Source organism: Callorhinchus milii, unplaced genomic scaffold (assembly GCF_018977255.1).
Source record: "Callorhinchus milii isolate IMCB2004 unplaced genomic scaffold, IMCB_Cmil_1.0 Scaffold18, whole genome shotgun sequence".
Classification (NCBI taxonomy): Eukaryota; Metazoa; Chordata; class Chondrichthyes; order Chimaeriformes; family Callorhinchidae; genus Callorhinchus; species Callorhinchus milii.
Genome location: NW_024704759.1, coordinates 2,952,884 through 2,974,460, shown reverse-complemented (window position 1 = coordinate 2,974,460; position 21,577 = coordinate 2,952,884). Strand labels below are relative to the sequence as shown.

The 21,577-nt window shown below is 46.9% G+C and overlaps 1 protein-coding gene and 1 non-coding gene across 2 annotated transcripts in view; one reads left to right on the top strand and one right to left on the bottom strand.

The window, feature by feature from the left end:
- LOC103173102 (nucleolar protein 4-like) overlaps nt 1-21,279 on the top strand; it is an 84,707-nt gene extending 63,428 nt beyond the window's left edge. The window contains 8 exon segments of the mRNA XM_042341961.1: nt 3,246-3,530; nt 3,533-3,552; nt 8,778-8,960; nt 10,025-10,216; nt 12,673-12,822; nt 14,098-14,217; nt 18,021-18,231; nt 20,989-21,279. Of these exon segments, the coding sequence (XP_042197895.1) occupies nt 3,246-3,530; nt 3,533-3,552; nt 8,778-8,960; nt 10,025-10,216; nt 12,673-12,822; nt 14,098-14,217; nt 18,021-18,231; nt 20,989-21,191 (1,364 nt within the window). The 3' untranslated portion in view covers nt 21,192-21,279.
- On the bottom strand, nt 4,789-4,860 carry trnap-ugg. The gene has a single exon. It is a non-coding gene; the product is annotated as a tRNA-Pro (tRNA).
- Nucleotides 21,280-21,577: the final 298 nt, after the last annotated feature.

The window sequence follows — 21,577 nt, the reverse complement described above, 5'->3', positions numbered from 1 at the left end:
TGTTTGGCCAAAGAGTGAAATCCTTCCCATCTCAGAGCGATGGATCTTATCACAAACTCCAGTTCTGCTGGATATTAATAATACAGCATTTGCATTTTAATAATTGAACAGATAAATGTGACAAAAATGGGAGGTTTGGTCCATTCAAAATAGGTATTGTGTATAGCAGTCGCCTGTCACTGAACTAAGTTGTTTTCTATTATTATCGATGACTATTTTACAGTCAGGAAGTTCGTTGATGGCGAGTGACGGGTAATATTGAAAGACCACNAAAAAAAGGACAAATTCAGGGGAAGACCTAATTAAAAAAAAATTAAAATAAAAAATGACGAGTAAAAAAATTACGCTCTTTTCCGAAATTCTCTTATTTTAGCCTTCAGGACTTTGAGCTTACACAGTCTAAGCTGACGCTCCAGAGCAGTGCTGGGGGTGCACTGTGTTGTCGGCGGTGCTGTGGATGAGATTCTAAACTGAGCTCCCCGTCTGCTTGTTCAGGTGGATGTTAAGAATCCCGCGGCGGTATTTGAAAAGAGAAGCGAGTTTCTCCTGGCGTACTGTTCGAAATCTCCAAACTCCCTCCCGTCCTGTCCCCGATAAATATTGTCCATTCACTTCACGGCTATTTATGGGACATTGCCGTGCGCAAATTGGCTACTGCGTTCGACCACAAGTTTGGGTTTGGAGACGCTTAAGCACGTGAGTGGGTTTCTGTCTGTGTCAGACACCCACCCGGTTTCTCGGAAAATAAAGGCACACGGAATGCAGGGGGAGAAAACTGTAATGCAGTGAATGTGTACACCGTAATGTGAATGCGTAATAATAAAAATAATAATCCTTGCATTTGATATAGCGCCTGATCACGTCTTCGAGACGTCTCAACGCGCTTCACAGGATACACCGTAAAGTGAACTGATTGTATATTTTCTGGGCGAAACGTGTACACCGTCATGGGAATGTGTACAGTTTAACGTAGTGTACCACAGGCTCTGGGAAGTTTCTTTGATGCTCCAGCGCTGGACAGAGGGGGCAGAGGGAGTTTAATTTTGCTCCTGTTCTGTGAAAATACACAAGCCCGACTTTTCAGCATCCCTTGGTGCTCGTACATATTTTCACCATTCAGGTTTTTTCTCCTCCTCTCTGGGAGTGCTTGACGTTAACCTCAGACTCCACTGACATTCTTCACCTTGAGAGACACAAAGCGCCTGGGAATTCAGGTGCGGAGGTCCCAGCAGCCTATAACCTCGATCTTTGTCTCTTCCCACATTCACCAGTATTCTCTGCAATGCACTGGCTTGGGCTTTATTGTTTTGTACAATGTGCTCAAAGCATAGGTTAATGTCCCAGTGAATGTTCAGGGGCTAATTAGCAACTACATTGTTGGATGTGCCGTCCTTCGAATGAGACGTTAAACCAAGATCCTCGTCTGCTTGTCCAGGTGGACGTTAAAGATCGCATGGCTCCATTCGCAAAGGGAATGGAGATTCTCTCTCCCCGTGTCCTGGCAATTCCACCCCCCCCCCCCTCCCCCCACCAAGTCTTTCATTTCACGGCTGTTTGTTTGCCTACAGAATACAAAGTCACTACACTTCACAGCAATTAGAAAAGTGCTTGCATCATTCTGACCCTATCATAATAATAATAATCCTTGTATTTGATATAGCGCCTTATCATATCTTTGAGACGCGTCAAAGCGCTTCACAGAATACATTGTAAAGTGCAGTGACTGTATATTTTGTGGGTGAAACCTGGCTGTTAATTACCACGGCTCTAGAGATGAAATTGTGAGTTTGGGTTCATGAACCCACCAACGCTTCGCTGCTCTGGCTTTTGTCAGTGAATGTTGATGGACTAATTTTAAGACAAAGAGGGGAAGCACACCAGAAAACTGGGCCAAGTAGCATCTTACTGGGTCCTATATTTCTGTGGATCCTTGCAGCCATTTCTCTTGTCATTTTTTTCAGGAGTTCTGTCTACAGCGAATGCCATCACTTCTGTTATCATGTATTTATCTCAGCAACACAGAGCCCTTATTTACAGTGCATGCTTTTATCTTATTAACTATAAATCTGGAATCTGGTTGTCCAAGAAATAAATCTCTTCCCACTTGCAATCTTGGGAGAGAAAGAGCGAGTGAATAAGAGACAGAGAGAGAGAGAGGAGAGAGAGACAGCACCACCAGTCAGTGTATTAATGCCTCGCTTTGTTTACACACATCTATAACGGCACGGCTTAACAAAAAAAACTTTCTCGATGTTACAAAAGGCACAAACCCAAAAGAGAATTGAAAGCGCTTTCAAGGTAATGAGCTCTTGATTTAATTAGCAGTGCTAATTGCAAAGTACTCGTCATGGTAGCTTCCTCGCTCAAAATCACAAGGCAGAGGTCTTGGCAACATTCCCACTGGTGTACTGCGCTCGCTTCAGAACCAAAGCTGCCTTGTGTTCCTGCTCGCTGTGGCTCCGAGCAGCCTCAATGGACCCTCTCACGCATCGCGCTGGACTCCAGCTTAAAGCTATAGTGGCCTCAGTCCTTGCCAGTGATTGTCTCGCTCCCAGAGAAACAAACACAAACATTAACCAGAAACTGAAAACCACCGCAAATTGTCTTAATAGCTCCCCACTTGTTAACAAATTCAACAGTAGGCCAACCTTAAACCACTCCGCCTCCATCTACGCCAGCGACACAGCTTCCAGCCCGTCGTGAGTCACGCAGAAAGTGAGGTCGTCGGTGACCTGACGAGCTACAAATTGGCCATTTTGTTTTTTGATGCACGCGGGAAGCCAACTTTGACTCAGGATGTCCGAAACCCTACACTAATCTAGACCCGGGTGAAATTTCCTTCCCTAAAAAGAAAGTTGTGCAAGAGAGAGAGAGAGAGAGAGAGCACAATTTCCACAGACCACCCACTTTATAATAGGGGTTCTATTGTACTTGGGAAGACACCTCTTGAAGCACGGTACGGGGTGGGGGGAGTGGAAGCAGGGAAATTGGACTAATCTAAAAGATCTAATCTAATAAAGTGATGGGGTGGGTTGAACAGACTGAATGGTATCCTCCTGTTCCTTTGTGAAGACCCACTTTCCTCCCCTCTTGGAAGAATTTACTTTTACATGGAATCTTGTGCTTGCAATCGGTTCTCACACTGATCCCTTTGTTTCTCCCTCCCCCACCCCCCACCCCTCCTCTCTCCCCCTCTCTCTCCCTCCCCCTCTCTCTTGCCTCCCTCCCCCTTCGCTCCCCCTCAGATGACTCGTCTTCAGAGTGTTGCAGTGGAAACGGCTCCTCCGCCCTGAACCCGCCAGCCATTGGTGGCAGCCAAGGCAAGAACGTGTCTCCGGACATGAATGGGAACAGCTCGACCGGCCTGGACTACAGCGGCAGCTCCGAGGACCAGCCGGTCAACCTCAGTGAGAGGCTGCAGCCCGGACACGTCACACCGGCCTTTCAAGCGGATAACGGCAGCACGGATGGGCAGCGAAACCGGGTCAAATACACTGGAAAAACAGCACCTGACGTCCGACTGGACCGAGAGGGAGGGATTACGGGTGTAAGGTACAGCACGTGCCTACAACCCCATTTTAGCTCAATCCTGCCAAGCGTTTCGTCCACAAAATACACAGTCACTACACTTTACGGTATATTCTGTGAAGCACTTTGAGACGTCTCGAAGACGTGATAAAGTGCTGTATCAAATGCAAGGATTGTTATCATTATTCTCATCTACATCAGCAGGTTGGTTTAAGAGGAGAGACGCTGCTATCGGCCCCGTAAACTAACACAATCATAATAAATAATAATCTTTATGATTGATACAGGACAACAACAACAAGATTCCATTTATAGAGCGCCTTTCACATCGGGAGGACGTCTCAAGGCGCTGTACAGTTGGGTCAGGACCCGAGCATTGGGGGGAAATGGTCAGGGTGAGGGGAGGGAAGGGAGGGAGAGAGGAGGGGATAGAGAGTCGAGAGGGGAGCTGAAGGCACGGTCAAAGAGGACCTCATCACTTTGTCGAGACATCTCACAAAGTTTTCACTGAGTATACTGTAAATTGCGGTATGTGTGTGTGTGTTTTGGTGAGTGAACACGACAGACAATTTTGCACACAGCAGCGTCCCCACACAAACAGCCATGTAACGGGCCAGGTGGGGTGGGGGTGGGGGAAGGGGAGATTTGTGGGGGGTGGGCCTCGACTTTGGAAGATATGTCACAAACCCGGAGCGTACAGTCAGTGCTTAAGGAAATCCTAGCACCAAATATTAATCCTCTGAGTGCACAGAATCGAGAGCAGATTTAAAAAGATTAAGAATGGTCCCATTTAACCTATTTGGTTGGCCTTTGCCATTTGGACATTGGTAGTTGTCGCTGTGGAAAGGAGCAGCTACACACCAGCAGTTTCTAATCAGGGCACAGATTCATACGTTCACAATCTCCACATTTTCGATCAACGTCTCTAATGTTTAACATCTCGAAAGCACTTGTCATGTAATGACTTCCTAGTAAAGTGACCGTGGGTCTGATGGTGAACTAGGCAGATAGTCTATGCACAGCAATAATAATAATAATAATAATAATCCTTGCGTTTGATATAGCGCTTTTCACGTCTTTGAGACGTCTCAAAACTCTTCACAGAATATACTGTAAAGTGGATTGACTGTATAATTTATGGGCAGCCAATTGCGCACAGCAGCGTCCGATGAACAGTCGTGGATGAGTGACCAAATTATTATCATTTTTTTTGAGGGATTATTATTAGGCGTATTGGAGTAAGGAAACTTGCCCAAGGTTTCACCCTGCCAGGAATCGAACCCACGTCTCTCGCTTCCAAGGCGAGTGCTCTAACCACTGAGCTACAGGACTCCACAATGTACCCCCCCCCCCACCCCCCCCCTCACACACACACACACACACAGCCGCAAAGCCGTGGGTGGAAGGGCATTGCCAGCCACGATACCAGGAGCCAGGAGGGAAAAACTCACTTCACTTTTTTCGATCCTTAACGTCCACCTGAACAGGCACAGACAGGACCTCGGTTTAACGTCTCATCTGAAGGCCTGGGTCTGCCCCCAGCATCGCATTGGAATGTCAGTCTAAATTATACCAGTTCACTGTCCTGAAAGGGGGAGGGAACTGGAGAAAGGTGACAGAGAAAGCCAGCAAGGAAATCAAAAGGGGGGGCGATTTAATAGCCGAGTGGCGTGTGCTTGTTTTACACTCGGTGTTGTGAGCAGGAGTGAGCGCACACAGTACATTGTGACTGCCCTGAGAATCCAGAGCGCAGTGTATTACTCTTGCGCCACACCTCGTAAAGCACCCCTTATAATGGGTATTAAATAACAACATGCTTAATATCCTGCGCGCAACTCCTTCACGGATGCACACCAGAGCTCCCCGATTAAATCTACATGAACTGTCCTCCATCTCCCATTGGCGTGTTCACCCAGCCTGACACATCGCAGGTTGCTAGTGAATATTCCTGTGGGTCAGGGCATGGCTCCTAGCAAATGAAAGTGCACGACAGGAAAGTCCGCGACTTCACTTTTTGGAAGTGAAAATCCCCCCCAAAAAAAACACAAGAAAATTAACTCTCAATTACTCAATTGCCCGACTCCAGCTGTCTCTATCGTTTGATTCCCATTCCTGACTCCGTGCTTTAGTTCTTCCCTCCCTCCGCAGGCTCAGTTGCTCGTACTCTCGCCTCTGGCTTGCAAGGTTTTGGGGTTCGGGCCCCCACCTCGGGACTTTGATTCCCCAAATATCCAGGCTGACGCTCCCAATTCTATCTGGGAGATTGTCGGCCAAGACACCGGGAGAGAAATTCCCTTCTTTCTCTGCTGGAATAGCACCATGAGATCTATAACGTCCAACTGAACAGTTGTTTCAATGAAAAACCAATAGCCCAGGCCGTGTTTGCTCCTGGCAGTGTTCACACGACAGTAGTGGGGGAGCAGAGTGGGTATGGAGAGTAGTTAAGGTATTAATGTGGAGCCCTCTGCAGTAATGAGACCCGGGTGGGGGGGAGGTTGGGTAGTGCATATTGCGCAACAACAAAAACAAATTACACTTGTACAGCACCTTTCATGTTGGAAAGATGTCCCAGGGCGCTGGACAATTAGGGTTCTGGATCTAAGCTGGGAGTTGGCTCAGGAGGGGTAGAGGGCAGGTGGGGTAGGGGTGGGAGGGTGGCCAAAGGCAAGGTCGAGGAGGAAGTCTTCAGACTGTACTTGAAGGAGGCAAGAGAGGGCGTGAGGCAGAGGGATTGCGGGAAAGAGTTCCAGAGTGTGGGGGCAGAGATGCTGAATGCACGAGTTCATATCAGCCCAAGCTCATATCAGCAACGCACGATCTGACAGAGACAGTGAGTGGCAGGTTCAGGGCCCCTCTCTGCAGGATTCGACTAAAATTAGAAAGGTATTCTCTCTCACAACATCTCAGTGAACTGGAGACAGAGAGAGACGGAGAGAGACAGACAGAGAGAGAGAAATTGCCAGAGGCCTGATATCAGTCATCTGTGTTCTAAGTCTCTCGTGTTTCTTAAATGAAATCCCTTAACAGAAACTTACTGTGGGTGTAACTCTGGCAGTCTCTCTTCTGCATTTGGCTGGTGTGTGCTTTGTGTTACTGTGGCCTCACAGCCTCACAATGAAAAAGTGGTCCTTTCTGTTAGACTTTGTTTTTTATTTCACCCAATTTCTCCTCTGCAATGTTACACAGTGGGGGCAGGAGGAGGGGGTTGTTTCAAGGAGGTTAAGGCATTTGGAATGTCTCTCAAACCTCACGAGCAAATTATAATTATTTCCTGCAATTCCACCTGGTCTTAACCTGCGAGACTATTTTGTCTTATTAATAATAATAATAATAATCCTTACATTTGATATGGTGCCTTTCACATTGGAAGGACATCTCAAAGAGCTTCACAGACTGTGCTGTGATGTGTGTCAGCCCGTTCTGTAAGAGGTCACACTCTCGCCTTTGAATCAATGCTCCACGTCAAGACCTTCGAACTCTCAAATTCCAGGCTGACACTCCAGTGCAGTGCTTTGGGGGAGCACTGCATTGTCAGAGGTGCCGTCCTTTGGATAAAGTATTAAACTGAGCCCTTGCTTGTTCAGTTGCCGCATTCACCTACAATAATAATAATAATCATAATCCTTGTATTTGATATAGTGCTTTATGATATCGTTGAAACGTCTCAAAGCGCTTCACAGAATATAATCTAAAGTGAATTGACTGTGTATTGTGTGGGCGAAATGTGTGACAGCCAATTGCGCACAGCCGTTTGAATAAATACACTGAAAATACAAAATACACAGTCACCACACATTTCAGTATATCCTGTGAAGCGCTTTGAGACATCCTCCTGACGTTGGTTCAGATGTAAAGGGTTATGATTATTCTCATTATTATTAATTGTTCTGTGTTTTGTTCAGTCAGTGTTGTAAGGTAACTTCAAGGCTTTGGAGAGGTTAAGTACAAGAAAAGCATGTGATGGGTAGGAAGGGATTAGGAGGTTGCTGCCTCTGATACGACACAAGGCTATTTTCTCTGATATATTAAATCGAGCAGCTTTTCTCTGTGCAATAAATCTCGATCTTTATCACCTGCAGTGTGGAGCACAGGGGCTTTCCTACCTACCTCGAGCTCCAGAACATCATAAGTCAACTAAAGTGCCTCTCTTTTATTTGGTGTGAACATGCCGACATGAACTGGTCCCCAGTAACATACGAAAACGAGTGGGAATAACATGCTGGAAAGTAGGGAGTTATTGCAGTTTGTCAAACAGGAGACAGACTGCTTCACAGAGCGAGGATCAAAATACCTAGAAGAATTTTTTTTTGCTTTAACTCAGCTGTAGAAAGAAGGAAACACCTCCAAATGCTTTCACTGTAATTGTTGCAAAGCGTAGTGACTGTTTTTGTTGCACGGAGGCAAGCGTAGCAGCCGTTTTTGAACACTTGACAGCAAGTTCCTGCAAATAGCCTCACAGGTGAATGACTGCTTTAATCTGAGACAACAACAACAAATTGCATTTGTATAGGGGTGGAGATCAAGGGAGGTGGAGGAGAGAAGACGACACTATGAAGAGACTAGGATAATGGGCAGCTCGAGAAATAAACCATTCGTTGAATGCTTGGCGTGCAATAATGATGATGATAAGCCTTGCTGTGTACTGTGCACTGTGTAACATCTTTTGTGCCAGTAGGAACTCTCAAAGCGCTTCACAGGGTTTTACTGAGAAATGTAGTGACTGTGTGCTTTGCAGACGAACATACTGGAAAAGTCCTCCGTTCAGTCTCGGTCTGGAAGCCGGTGGCTTATTTTTAAGGACTTGGGGAAAGAAAAGCTACTTGAAAATGAATAATATGATAATAATAATAATCCTTACACTTGATATAGTGGCTTCACACATAGGTTTCAAAGCGCTTTTTATAGGTTTCAAAGCGGATTGGCGGCAACCAATAGCGCGCAGCTTTGGCCCACAAACAGTCGTGGATCGAGCGATGCAATTATTATTATTTTTTTTTGAGGGGTAGGGATTATTACCCCTGGGAAAGCGATCCGCCAACGACTAACTACCGGGTTACTACTTACTGCTGGGTAAACAGAGGCGTGTGGAGTCAGGATACCTGCCCAACATTTCTCCCCACCCGGAATCGATCCTGGGTCCTCTCGCTTGCGAGGCGAGCGCACTAACCACTGCGCTACAGCCCTCTACACTACCCCTCAAATAGTTCCTCTGATGGCCTTTATCTCTTTCTCTCTGTGTGTTGTTGCAGTCGCCTCCCTACAGCTCAGGAAGCTATGACTCGGGCCGGAACGAGGGGCTGGGGGGCTGCCCTGAGGATCTGTCCATCAGCCGCGGGGGAGACGATGACGATGACGAGCACGACCACGACGAAGATAACGAGAAGATCAATGACTCGGAGGGAATGGACCCCGAGCGGCTGAAGGCCTTCAATGTGAGCGAGCCGTGGGTTTTTATTAATAGTACTATTATTAATCATTTATAACAATAATAACCCTTGCACTCGATATAGCGCCTTATCACACCGTCATGACATCTCTACAACAACAACAACATGCACTTATACAGCACTCTTCATACACGGTAGCGTCCTGGAGCACTTCACAGGATATAATGTAAAGTGTAGTGACTGTGTATTTTGTGGGCGACATCTAATTGAAGGACTTCAAAGTCAAGACTGAATTCAACAGTTTGCCTTTGCACCCCCACACCCCCAATTTTTTTTTAAGACTCTAGACCCAGTCTAGTTTCCCCAAACCTTGCTTTATCTTGTCCAGCGTTAGATATTTTCTCCCTTGCCCAGGGAGATAAGGCCTAGTAGCTTATTTGCAGAGAAGGGGGTGAAGGTGAGGGAGGGAGAGATGGAGGCTATTTTTATTCACGAGGCTGGTGAGAGACATTTGTATGCGATGACGCTAACTGGGCTTTAGTGAGCGTGTTGCTAGACTGTCTTGCTAAGATTCCAGAGGTGCCGTTCATCGCCCCCGCAGGTCCGGCTTAAAGACGGTTTTAAAAACAATGAATAAAGATGTGGGGAAAACAAACGGACGGCCTGAATGCACTACATTTGCAGTCGTGATCGAACCTTGGAATATTAAAAGCTTTTTTTAAAAAAAAGATATCTCTTTCCCAGCTTGGCCCAGCGACTAGATTTCTAACTCTGCTCATTCTGCACCGCCCCCCACCCCCCACCACCACCCAACCCGCCATCTCACCTTTCCCTTGTCTTGCACAATAGAGTGAGGGCGTCTTTAATGTCTACTTGAACAGACAGACAGGGACCTTGGTTTAACATCACATCTGAAAGACGTCACCTCCAACAATGCAATACTTTTCACCTCACTCCAGCACTAGGTTGGAGTTTCAGCCTGGACTGCGTGAGCTCAAAGACCCCTTGACGTGGGATTTGAACACACAACCTTCTGACTTAGAAGCGTGAGCGCTACCCACTTGACCTCCATCTTCTTTCATCTGTTTGGGTTTGATTTTTGCCCCCAGATGTTCGTGAGGCTGTTTGTGGACGAGAACCTGGATCGAATGGTTCCCATTTCAAAACAGCCCAAGGAAAAGATTCAGGCCATCATCGAGTCGTGCAGTCGGCAGTTCCCGGAGTTCCAGGAACGGGCACGGAAACGCATTCGCACTTACCTCAAGTCCTGCAGGCGATTGAAGAAGAACGGCATTGAACTGGTAAGACACGCCTCGAGGGGAGTGGGGGGGTTGGGGGGAGGTTGCGACGAAGGCTTGGGAGGGAGGTGACCAAAGGCACAGTGAGAGAGCTTGGCTTTTTAATGCCATAAATCAAGAAAAAAGTGAAAACACACTATCGATTAAACACAGAGGCTGGTGTGAATCTTACCTAGGCTCGTGTGAATGTTCAGGGTGCTGGGGTGCTTCTTGATGGCCCCCTCAGACCATTTCTGGCCCACGGGCCACAGGTTGACCACCACTGCCCTAGAAGGGCATGCTGCCACCTAGTGGTTTACTTCAGTGGTAGGTCAGTTATACCTTAAATTTTACCCCATAGAAAGTTTCAACACAGAAGGAGGCCATTCGGCCCATTGTGTCTGTGCTATTCTTAGTTATTTTCTTAAATCACTTTATTTTATTAATTAATCCAGCTCTGGTTTCAGTCAGTAAGATGTCTGACACACTTGCAAACCAATCTCCAAGCTTGAAGCATATCCAAACCAGACCGAGAATTTTTACATATGTAATAATAATAATAATAATATGCCAGCTACACCACCTAATAATTTGGTCACTCAATCCACGACTGTTTGTGGGACACTGCTGTGCACAATTGGCTGCCGCGTTTCACCCAGAAATTCACTTTATGGTATATTCTGTGAAGCGCTTTGAGATGTCTAGAAGACATAATGACGGATAAGGCACTATATCAAATGCAAGGATTATTTTTTTTTACACGTGGAAATTTCCCAGTGTCTGGAATGGAATGCGCATTTTCTCTCTCTCTCCCTCTGGAAGAACATGCTTTGCTTACCTAATTCAACAACAACAACCTGCATTTATATGGTGCCCTTTACGCCAGATGGATTCTCGGAGCACTTAAATTCCAGAGAATATTAAGCACAAGTTGACGAGAGCCAAGGTTTGGGAGATCCCAGAGTATGTGTTTGCAGGGTGGTGGTGGGGGGGGGGGGGGGGGAGAGGTGGGGAGGGAGCGTGTGGGGAAACTGCTGGAGTTTAACCAGCTAAAGCCACGTAGCTGGCCAATGTCCACTTCTGTAAAGCTCTTTGAAATCTTCTCCTACGTGAAAGACGCTTTGTGTAAGAGCAATTGCTATTGTTTGTAAGGGTTGGAGAGGGGGCTTTGCTGGTCAAGGTTAGTTGCAATGTTTTAACAACAACTTGCATTTATATAGTGCCCCTCATGTAGGGTAGCTTCTTAGAGCACTTGTCATCTCATCGCACTGCAAAGTAACTCAATGTTACTTTGTTCGTGTTCATACAATGTTTTAGACGGGTTAAGACGGTGTAGAAATTTATTGGTTGTAAAGTTAATTGTCCAGAGATAACCAGCAAGTGTCCAAGGCAATCAATGTGCTGCCACCGCTCTCTCTCTCCTCCCCTCGCCACCCATCACTGGGAAATCTCCCTGGAAAATCACCACGTGGACGTCTCGGAAAACCCAGAGATCTTAAAGCCAAAAGGGTTACGTTTACTCCCAGGCAACTCATGCCCTTGGCCTGGGAATCTGGGAACCTTGCACATGCCTGTTACACTCTATCGCTGTTAGATCGATGATAAAAATCACTTTAAAGGTTGGCTTTATTGGCTATTAATGTAATTGGCCAGACATCTAACTACCTGTAATCTTCTCATTTCCCATTCGGCCGTTCAGATCCACTTCAGCATTGAAATTAAAATCTGAATAAAGCTTTGAGACGATGCCTTAGGTGAAGCAATTAACCCCTTTTGCTCAAAGCTTAAAGCTAATCGTTCTTTTTATTCCAGGGGGGGTAGAGAATGAGAGGGGTGAGGGGGGTTTGGGGCTGTTTTGGGGAGGGGGGGAGGCATTATTATTCTGACCCCCTTTTTTCCCGATGATCTTTTCTCTCAGTTGAGGACAAGCAAAGAGAACAGGTCATTAAACAGCCAGGAACCTGAGGGATTTAGCTCGAGACTCCCTGACGCCAGAATCACCGTGATCACACTTCTTGCAAACGCTAGAAAACGTGACAAGTATCTGCGTTTGTTATTGAGAGGCATCGGCGAAACAACTATAGCGCCATTCACATGGGGCAGCTCGGAGCGAATAATAATCCCTCCAAAAAACAAAACAATAATAAATTGGTCATTTTCAATCCATGACTGTTTGTGGGACATTGCTGTGCGCAATTGGCTGCCGCGTTCGCCCACAAATATACAGTCAATTCACTTTACAGTGTGTTCTGTGAAGCGCTTTGGGACGTCTTGACGACGTGAAAAGCTCTTTATCAAATGCAAGGATTATTATTATTATTATTATTAACAGACGCCGAGCCAGCAGGCTGGGAGGGGTGGAGAGAGGAGGCGACCCTCCCTCCTAGGAAGCCAGGTCATCAGTCAAGGGTCAAATGCATCCTCTAATTTCTGTTTTATCCTCCCTCCCTCCTTTCATCCCTCCCTCCATCTGTCTGTAGGCGTCTCGTCTCCACGCCTCTTCCTTGCGACAGGAGGACGGGGAAGAGGGAGCTTCCAACTTCTTCACCACCAGTGCAGCCCCATCGTCGGCCACCAGGAGGCGGGCTTGCTGGAGGGTCAGGCGGACATCGGGCTTTCCAGCCAACGAGGTGAGACACTACCTTTGTGTGTGTGGGGGTGGGGGGGTGGGGGGGAGGGGCATCCTGTTCTAGCACAAAACATTTGAGATCTGGTGCTGACCAGACTGACCAGCTTCCTGTAATACACAGGAAGTGACATCAGCTAGGACATGATGACCCCGTAAGTGCCGTCCACTGGCCATTTTGTTAGCTCCCTCCTCCCCCACCACCCAACGCAAAGCCTTTGAGTTTATGGACCAAAATCATGGCATTATATCAGGGTCGCCTTGAACTAAGGTTAACGGTATGACATGGAGCACCCAGTTAATGGCGAAACAGGACACCGGGACAACTAACAAGAAGTTAAATAAGGAACACTCAGCAGCTCAGGCAGCGTCTATGGAGAAGGGAAAGTGAGTCAACGTTTCGGGGTCCACGACCCTTCGTCAGAACTGGGGCATGTTGGGAGGGAGAGGTTTTTAAGGGCTAACAGCGAGGGGGGAGGCCGGGCAAGGAAGACAAAGGAGAAAGTGGGGTAGAGAACAGGGGATGATGGGTTAGAGAGGTGTTAAATGATGCAAAACAAGGGGTGGGCGGGGGGGAATTGCAACAAAACAGGCAGACCAGAGAGAGAAAAGGTGTGTGTGAGACCCAGATGATGTGGGAAATGGTCACAGAAGAGAGGGAGGGGGAATGTGAGCGGTTATGGTCTGAAATTGTTGAAATCGATATTGAGGCCCGGCGGTAAAGTCGCCAGCAGATAAATGAGGTGCTGGTCCTCGAGCTTGCACTGTGGTTCATTGGAACAGCGTAGGAGACCGTCACCTTCTCACAAAGACTAATGATACAAACAGCCATGAAGTGACACGACCAGATTTGTCTGGGGCGATTGTCGGCCAGGACGCCTGGAGAGAGAAACTCCCTTCTCTTTTTGAACAGCGCAATGGGATCTTTAACATCCACCTGAACAGGGCACAGATGGGACTTCATTTTAACATCTCATCCGAAGTACAGCACCTCTGACAATGCCCCCACCCCCCCACCACCCCCCACAATACTGCATTGCAGCATCCGCTTAGACTATGTGATTCCAAGTCCTGACGTGGGGCTTGAACCCACAACCTTTTGACTCAGAAGCGAGAGCGCTACCAGCTAATTCCGAATTCCAGATACGTCGGTTGCAGATAGCCTTGAGTTACTGTATACGGTTCCCGAGGCAATGTCTCGTGGCACACACAGACGCTCTCGTTCACCTCCAAGCATACCGACGCGACACTCCTCAGACTCTGCTCTCTTCCACCGCAGACCCGGCCCACTCCCTCTCACCTCACCTCGGCCATGGCGGAAAATATCCTGGCCGCCGCGTGTGAGAGCGAAAGCAGGAAAGCCGCCAAGAGGATGCGTCTGGAATCGTACCAGCAGCAGGTAGTGTGATCGCCCGACAGTAATAATAATCCTTAAATTTGATATAGCGCCCTATCGCGTCTTCGAGGCATCTCAAAGAGCTTCACAGAATATACTGTAAAGTGAATTTACAGTATGTTGAATTTTGTGGGCGAAACACAGCAGCCAATTGCGCACAGCAGCGTCCCACAAGCAGTCGTGGATTGAGTGATCAAATTATTATTTTTTTTATATAAGGAATTATTACCCCCAGAAAAGTGATCCGCCAATCGACTAACAACCGGGTTCCAACTTACTGCCAGGTAAACAGAGGCGTGTGGAGTAAGGAAACTTGCACAAGGTTTTGCCCTGCCGGGAATTGAACCCAGGTCTCTCGCTTGCGAGGCGAGTGCTCTAACCACTGAGCTACAAGAGTCCACAGATCCTTGCGTTCGATATAGCAGACGTCTCCAAGTGCTTTGCAGGCTGTCAAGTGTAGTGACTGTGTATTTCTTAGGCAAGCGTTATTATACGCACAGCAAAGCCCCACAAATAACAAATTTGCACAGCACCTTTCATGTCGGGAGGATGGCCCAAGGCGCTGGAGAGTCAAGGATTTGCAGCTGATCTGGGGGTTGGGATCAGGAAGGGGTGGAGGGCAGGGACAGTAGGGGACGGAGGGTGACGAATACACAGTCAAAGAGAAGGGTGTCAAGACAAGCCTTGAGGGAGGCAGTCTTGAAGTGAATGATCGTTTGGTTCTATTGGGGGAGCTTGTCAGCCGGGACACAGAGAGAGAACCCCCCAGTAGCGCTATGAGGGCGGGGGAATGTTTAACGTCTGTCTGAAGAGTGCAACAGATAGGGATCTCAGTTTAACATCTCATCCAAAGGACAGCGTCACAAACTCGCAGCAGATTTTCTCCTCAAGGGGGAGTGTACGCCAAGAGGCGTTTTTGCAGTAAACTTGACAACGATAACAATCACCGCTTTACCAGCCGCGGTGTTTGGAGTAAATAATAATAATAATCCTTGCATTTGATACAGCGCCTTATCACGTCTCCGAGACGTCTCAAAGCGCTTCACAAGATTCGCTGTAAAGGGTAGTGACTGTGTATTTTGTGGACGAAACCCGGCAGCCAATTGCGCACAGCAGCGTCCCCACAAACGTGGATTGAGTGACTAAATTATTATTATTATTATTTTATAAATCAGGGGTGAACGGATCCAGAGATTAAATGGAGTCTAGGAGGTGGTGGAGGGAAAGGAGAAATTGACAGTACTAAATCTCTGGCTGCCATTTACATCCTCTCCCTGTTATAACCCATCTTCCTTCCTCTCGCCGAGACGGAGCAGGGATTTTAATGTATTTTTGTCTTTTTGAAAAGAAAACCTATTGATTTATTATTATATTGCAGCGCAGCGGAAGATTTAGTGAATATTGTCGGGGTTAATGAAAGCGAGTTGTGTTTTTTTTATTTCTCTCTTGTTTGTAGCAGCTGCGCTGTGAATCCTAACCAAGGTCGCACGAGCGAGTGAAGGGCACGGAATTAGTGAGGACAGAAACAGGCTATCCATCCCCTTCCCCCACTCTTCCACCTCTCTCCCCCCCCACCCCCAATCTCTAACCCAGTCTGTGTCTGTGCAGCCACCTAACAGGACCTGCTGGAGGTTAAACTCTGTAATGATGGGATAATAGGACTCTCCTGATCTTAACCCTTATAATACAATAATATTAATAACCCTTAATATTAATAACCCTGATATAGCGCCTTATCATATTGTTGAGATGTCTCCAAAGCGCTTCACAGAATGTACTGTAAAATAGATCGACGGAGATATATGGAGTAAGGAAACTTGCCTTGGGTTTTGCCCCACCCGGGAATCGAACCCGGGTTCTCTCGCTTATTATCGCGGATTATTTATTATAGTTCTATTTAACATACATGCACTTATGCATTATACAGGGTGAATCAGCTATTATCTCCTGTAATAGCTGCACATTCTTTATGGATGTTGTCTTAAAAAAAACATAATTAATAATTAAAAACTCTCCGAGTGAGGACTTCTGATGTACCCTGTACAATGTCTTGCTTTGAACGTGATCATACACTTTTCTCACAGAGAGAGTGAGAGGATTCCGACTTTTAAGCTGTTACTGTGAAGAATGCTGGGTCAGCAAGGGCCTCTTACGCGTGCAATTCCAAGCATTTTCACACCTTGTCCCGTCTTCGAGACATCTCAAAGCGCTTCCCAGGATACACTGTAAAGTGGTGTGCGTGCGGCTGTGTGTATTTTCTCTGCATTCCACTTGGCAAATACTGCTCCATTTAAAAAAAAACAAGCACATAAAAAAAACTTTTTCACGTGAATGAACGCCACGAATTTTCAAAGGCATTAGGCACAGGAACGGTGGGCAGAATGGCCTCCTTTTGTGCTCAGCGAGCTCCGGCCTGCTCCACGTCCCCTCCATAACCTGCCCCACATCTCCCGCCTGACCAGCCCCACCATCGGCAGTCGGGCTTTCAGCCTCTCTGCCCCCACCCTTTTGGAACTCCATCCAACAGTCCCTTCACCTCGCCTTTGCCTTCCCTTCCGCCCCTCCTTCAAGGCACGTCTTAAGACCCTCCTCTTCGACCGCACCTTCGGTTGCCCTCCTACCTCTACCCTCCCTGTCCGTCATCCTTCCTGATCCCAATCCCCCTGTTCCGATCCAAATCCCTGACTGTCCAATGCCTTGAGACGTCCTCCCAACATGAAAGGCATTTGTTGTTGTTGCTATTGTTGTATGATTCTATGATTCCCTACTATTCTACGAATTCTTAACAGTGCAAAGCTTTTTAAACTCCGCTGCACTTGAAGCTATATCAAGCACTCCACCTCTTTTTTTATTTGATGCATAATTTAGAGAAGCCTTATATCTAATTTTTATGAGCTAAGCTCCAGTCAGAGAAGAATTCATTGGTGCTCGGAGAGTTGAGAGTACAGTACATGAATCTGTATTCCCAGGAGGGCCTTTTACCTTGTCCTCAGTGTCTGAAGCCCTGTCTAAGTCGCCAGTGAAATGAGTTTGCCAGCCCCCTGTATTGATAAGTTATTATCGTGACGGCAGATCTTTAATTTGATTTTCTGAATGAATGGCTCATGGGGACATGATGCCTCTGATAGCATGAGTACTGTGGAGGGTATACCTCTCACACAATACCCAGGACGGCAATCTGCAAAAACACACAGTCACTACACGTCACGGTAAAACAATTCCGTGATGCGCAATCAAGACGTCTCAACACCGTGATACTGTGCTATCAAATGGAAGGATTACTATTATTATTATTATCATCATTATAAATCTGGAACTGAAATACAGACCTTATCTTTTGAATTGTAAAATTTTATAATAATAATAATCCTTGCATTTGGTATTGCACCTTTCATGATAGGAGTACGTCTCAAAGCTCTTAGAATCTTAGAATCATAGAATCTTACTGCACAGAAGGAGGCCATTTGGCCCATCGTACCTGTGTCGGCTCTTTGAAAGAGTTATCCGATTAGTCCCACTCCCCCGCTCTTTCCCCAGAGCCTTGCAATTTGTTTTCTTTTCAAGTACGTATCCAATTCCCTTTTGAAAGCTATTATTGAATCTGAACCCACCAGCCTTTCAGGCAGTAACTTTGCAAGATACGCTGTAAAGTGGTGGGACTGTGTGTTTTGTGGGCGAAACGCAGTAGACAATCTGCTCACAGCAACGTCCCCGCAAATAGCCATGGAGCGAGCGACTGACTGACTGACTGACTGACTGACTGACTGTCAGTGTTGATTGTCTCTTTTCTGCTGCTCTCTTCACAGGACGAACCTATTGCACTAGACAAACACAGCCTACAGGCCCGGGAGTCGACCCAGTTTGCACACACTACTACCTACTCGCTCCCAGCTGCTTCCTTCTCTCAAGATCAGATGTACATCAACGGAGGACTGAACTACAGTTACCGTGGTTACGGAGGAATAGGTGGCGGACTGCAACATCCCTCCCCCTTGCAGACTGGAAACCTCAGCAATGGTACGAAAGGGAAAACCTCCGGCACAGCGAGACATCGGAGTGCGTTTTCCTTTCCGTTCACGATCCATCCTACGGTCTCCTCGTTTACTGTTTACTCCCCCTCTCCCTCCCCCTTCCCCCATCAAGAAAATTCCCCTCTGAATCAATAGCAAAAGCACTGGCGGCTGAGGCAGGCTGACACTCTGTATGGAATTGCTTCCCAGTGAACCTATTGCACTCAGTGAACCCCCACTCCCACCGCCCCCACTCCAAACACTGGGAGAGCAGCTCCCTTAACACTCAGAATCTAAACATCTCTCACCTGCTTGCCTGTCAGTCGTGAAGAATTATTTGAGGTGGGGGTGGGTGAGGTTGGGGTCAGGGAAAAAGCAGGAGACAGCCTGGATTTGCAGGGATTAACTGCTTTTATCCTACCTTAATCCCGAGCGAAGGAAGCTCTGAGTGATGTGTGGGGTGAGCACGGCATTGCTCAGGTGACTGATAATCCACACCCTTTTAGTGTAAGTGGAACCGTTACAGGGTTCACACCCCTGATAGTAGGGGAATTAACACTCAGTCATCGTCCATCTCGTTTCATCAGAAACTTGCAGTAAGGGAGTGGGGGTTGGTGGTGGGCAGTGGGGCAATATAAACAGTTACGACACTTTGCCATATAATCCTGTGAAATGCTTTGACACGTCCTCCTGACGTGAAATGCAAGGACTATTATTACTGTTCTTTATAGTCTGAGCGTTTCGCCCACCAAACCACAGTCAATCCATTTGACAGTATGTCCAGTGACACTTCTTGACGACGTGATAAGGCGCTATATCAAATGCAAGGATTATTATTATCAGTTAATATTATGATTCAAAAGATAATTCTGTATTTCTGGGAAGGGGGACAAAGGGAGAGAGAATGGGGTAGCATCTCGGAGCGCTTAACAATGGCAGAGCCTGATGCCGAGCCTGTGGAAGTGAGGAGGTGACCGTAAGCACGGTCGAAGAGCAAGGTCTTCAGTCGTGATCTAAAAGAGGGGGAGAAGGAGGCAAGGCACTACATGTGTAATCACAGGTCAACGAGATTAGATCAGGAACTCTCATAAAGAAAGGTAACAATCGTTCCCCCAACCTTCTGATGGCTGTGCTGAGCTGAGGACACCCAACGCAGCCAAAACCTCCACTGAAATAAATGAGAGATGAGAGCATTTGGCAACCCACTAAACTAACAACACGTTGCATTCATATAGCGCTCCTCTCAGGCAGCGTAGCGTCTCAGAGTGCGTGAGTGGGAGGGCTAGTTTACTCCCTTTCTCTCCACCGCCCACATACATCGCCTCCTCCTTCCAAAATATAATTACCTTCTGAATTAACAAGAAGAAGCATCTCCATTGGTACATTGAGATCCGCTATCTCTCAAATTAAGCCAACGCTATCAGCGCAACTAAACACTTCCGTTCCCCAGTCCGTTTCCATCACTGCGTCCGTATGTCTGCTGGCCCGGCCCCCGTCAGTTTAAAGGGATTTGCATGGGATTCCAATTAGATCTGCTGCTCTGGCAGAATATGTAGATCAGCAGCAAAGAGTTAGTCTGGAGAGGCTAACGCTTTAATACAAATAAGTAATTTATGCATAATAAATGCATTCAGTTGAATGGGGGCTATGTTAAACAGAACGTGACAGAAGAAATATTCAGGTTTTAGAATCTTAAAACAATGAGGCTGCCCTGGGATTAAACATTGCCCAGTAATTGGGAATCATTTACTGGGCAATGTAAATGTAAATTTGTATCATATGATTTGCAGTTGGATGTGAAAGCAATCATTTGCTCGCGTCGCGAATGTTTTAGTGCCCGGGTATAATAGAATGAAGGTCAGTTTGCAACTGGGCAGCCAATAGATGCTCTAAAGGTGATTATAATAATAAGTAATAATAATCCTTGCATTTGATAATAGCGCAATAAGATGTCGTTGAGATAAGGCGCTAGATGCTTCACAGAATATAATGTAAAGCGACAGTATATTTTGTGGGCAAAACATGGAAGCCAATTGCACAAATCAATGTCCCGCAAACAGTTGGGGATTGAGGGACCAAATTTTTTTTAAGGGATTATTACCCCCGGAAAGCAATCCTCTAATCGAGTAACAACCTGGTCCATACTTCCTGCTAGGTAAATGGAGGCATGTGGAGTCAGGAAATTTGCCTAAGGTTTTGCCCCGCCTGGGAATTGAACCCGGGTCGTTTTGCTTGCGAGGCAAGCGCTCTAACCAATACACTACATGACTCCACTTTATTCATTTATGTGCGTTACGTGCTTTGAGACGCTACCTCCGTGAAGGGTGCTATATAAATACTGTGTAAGTATCGTGCGACTATCTGGTGTGTTTGAGACCAAATGATAAGTGGAGTCCTGTAGCTTAATGGTTAGAGCACTTGCTTCGCAAGCTAAAGGATCTGGGTTTGATTCCTGCACAGGGCGAAACGTTGGGCATGTTTCCTTACTCCACACACTCCTCTGTTTACCTAGCAGTAAGTAGGAACTCCGTTAATAGTTGATTAGCGGATCGCTTTTCTGGGGGTAATAATCCCCTTTAAAAAATTAATAAGAAATTGGTCACTCAATCCACGACTTTGTGGGCCACCGCTGTGCACAATTGACTGCCGCATTTCACCCACAAAAACGTTGTAATGCGCTTTGAGACATCGCAAAGACATGATGAGGCGCTATATCCAATGCCAGGATTATAAGGTAAACCTGCTCCTTTCACGTTCCTTTCAGGTCCGACTGATCTGAGCATGAAGGCGCTGGCTTCCAACTCCGCTTCATCCAACACGAATAACAGCCGGAGTGTGGCCACGACACAGCTCAGCCCCACAGAGATCACCGCGGTTCGGCAGCTCATCGCTGGCTACAGAGAGTCGGCAGCCTTCCTCCTCCGCTCAGCAGACGAACTGGAAAACCTCATTTTACAACAGAATTGACTCTCGGCAGCAAAGCCCCCACTTCTATCTACTGATAACCCCCAACCCCACCACCACCACCACCACAACCCCTGCTCCCCATCCTCCGTCACCCAAACCCGTGTGTTGTAGTTAAACCAGCTCAAAACTGGAAACTAGGTGAGGGAGGGTGGGAGGAGAGTCCTCTTGTTACAATGATGGCCATTAACCCATTGCTGCTATTGGAAGTGATAATGCCACCAACCTTTAACCTCAGACTTCATCAGGACCAAGTGTGTGAGTGTGTAAGTCTTCAACCCAAGGACCTCATTCACCAGAGTATCTCCTTTATCTCTCCCTGCCCTTTTACCGCTAGACACAAACCATTTGTGTGTGGACTCACCAGCAACCCTGTTGGGGTGCTGCAT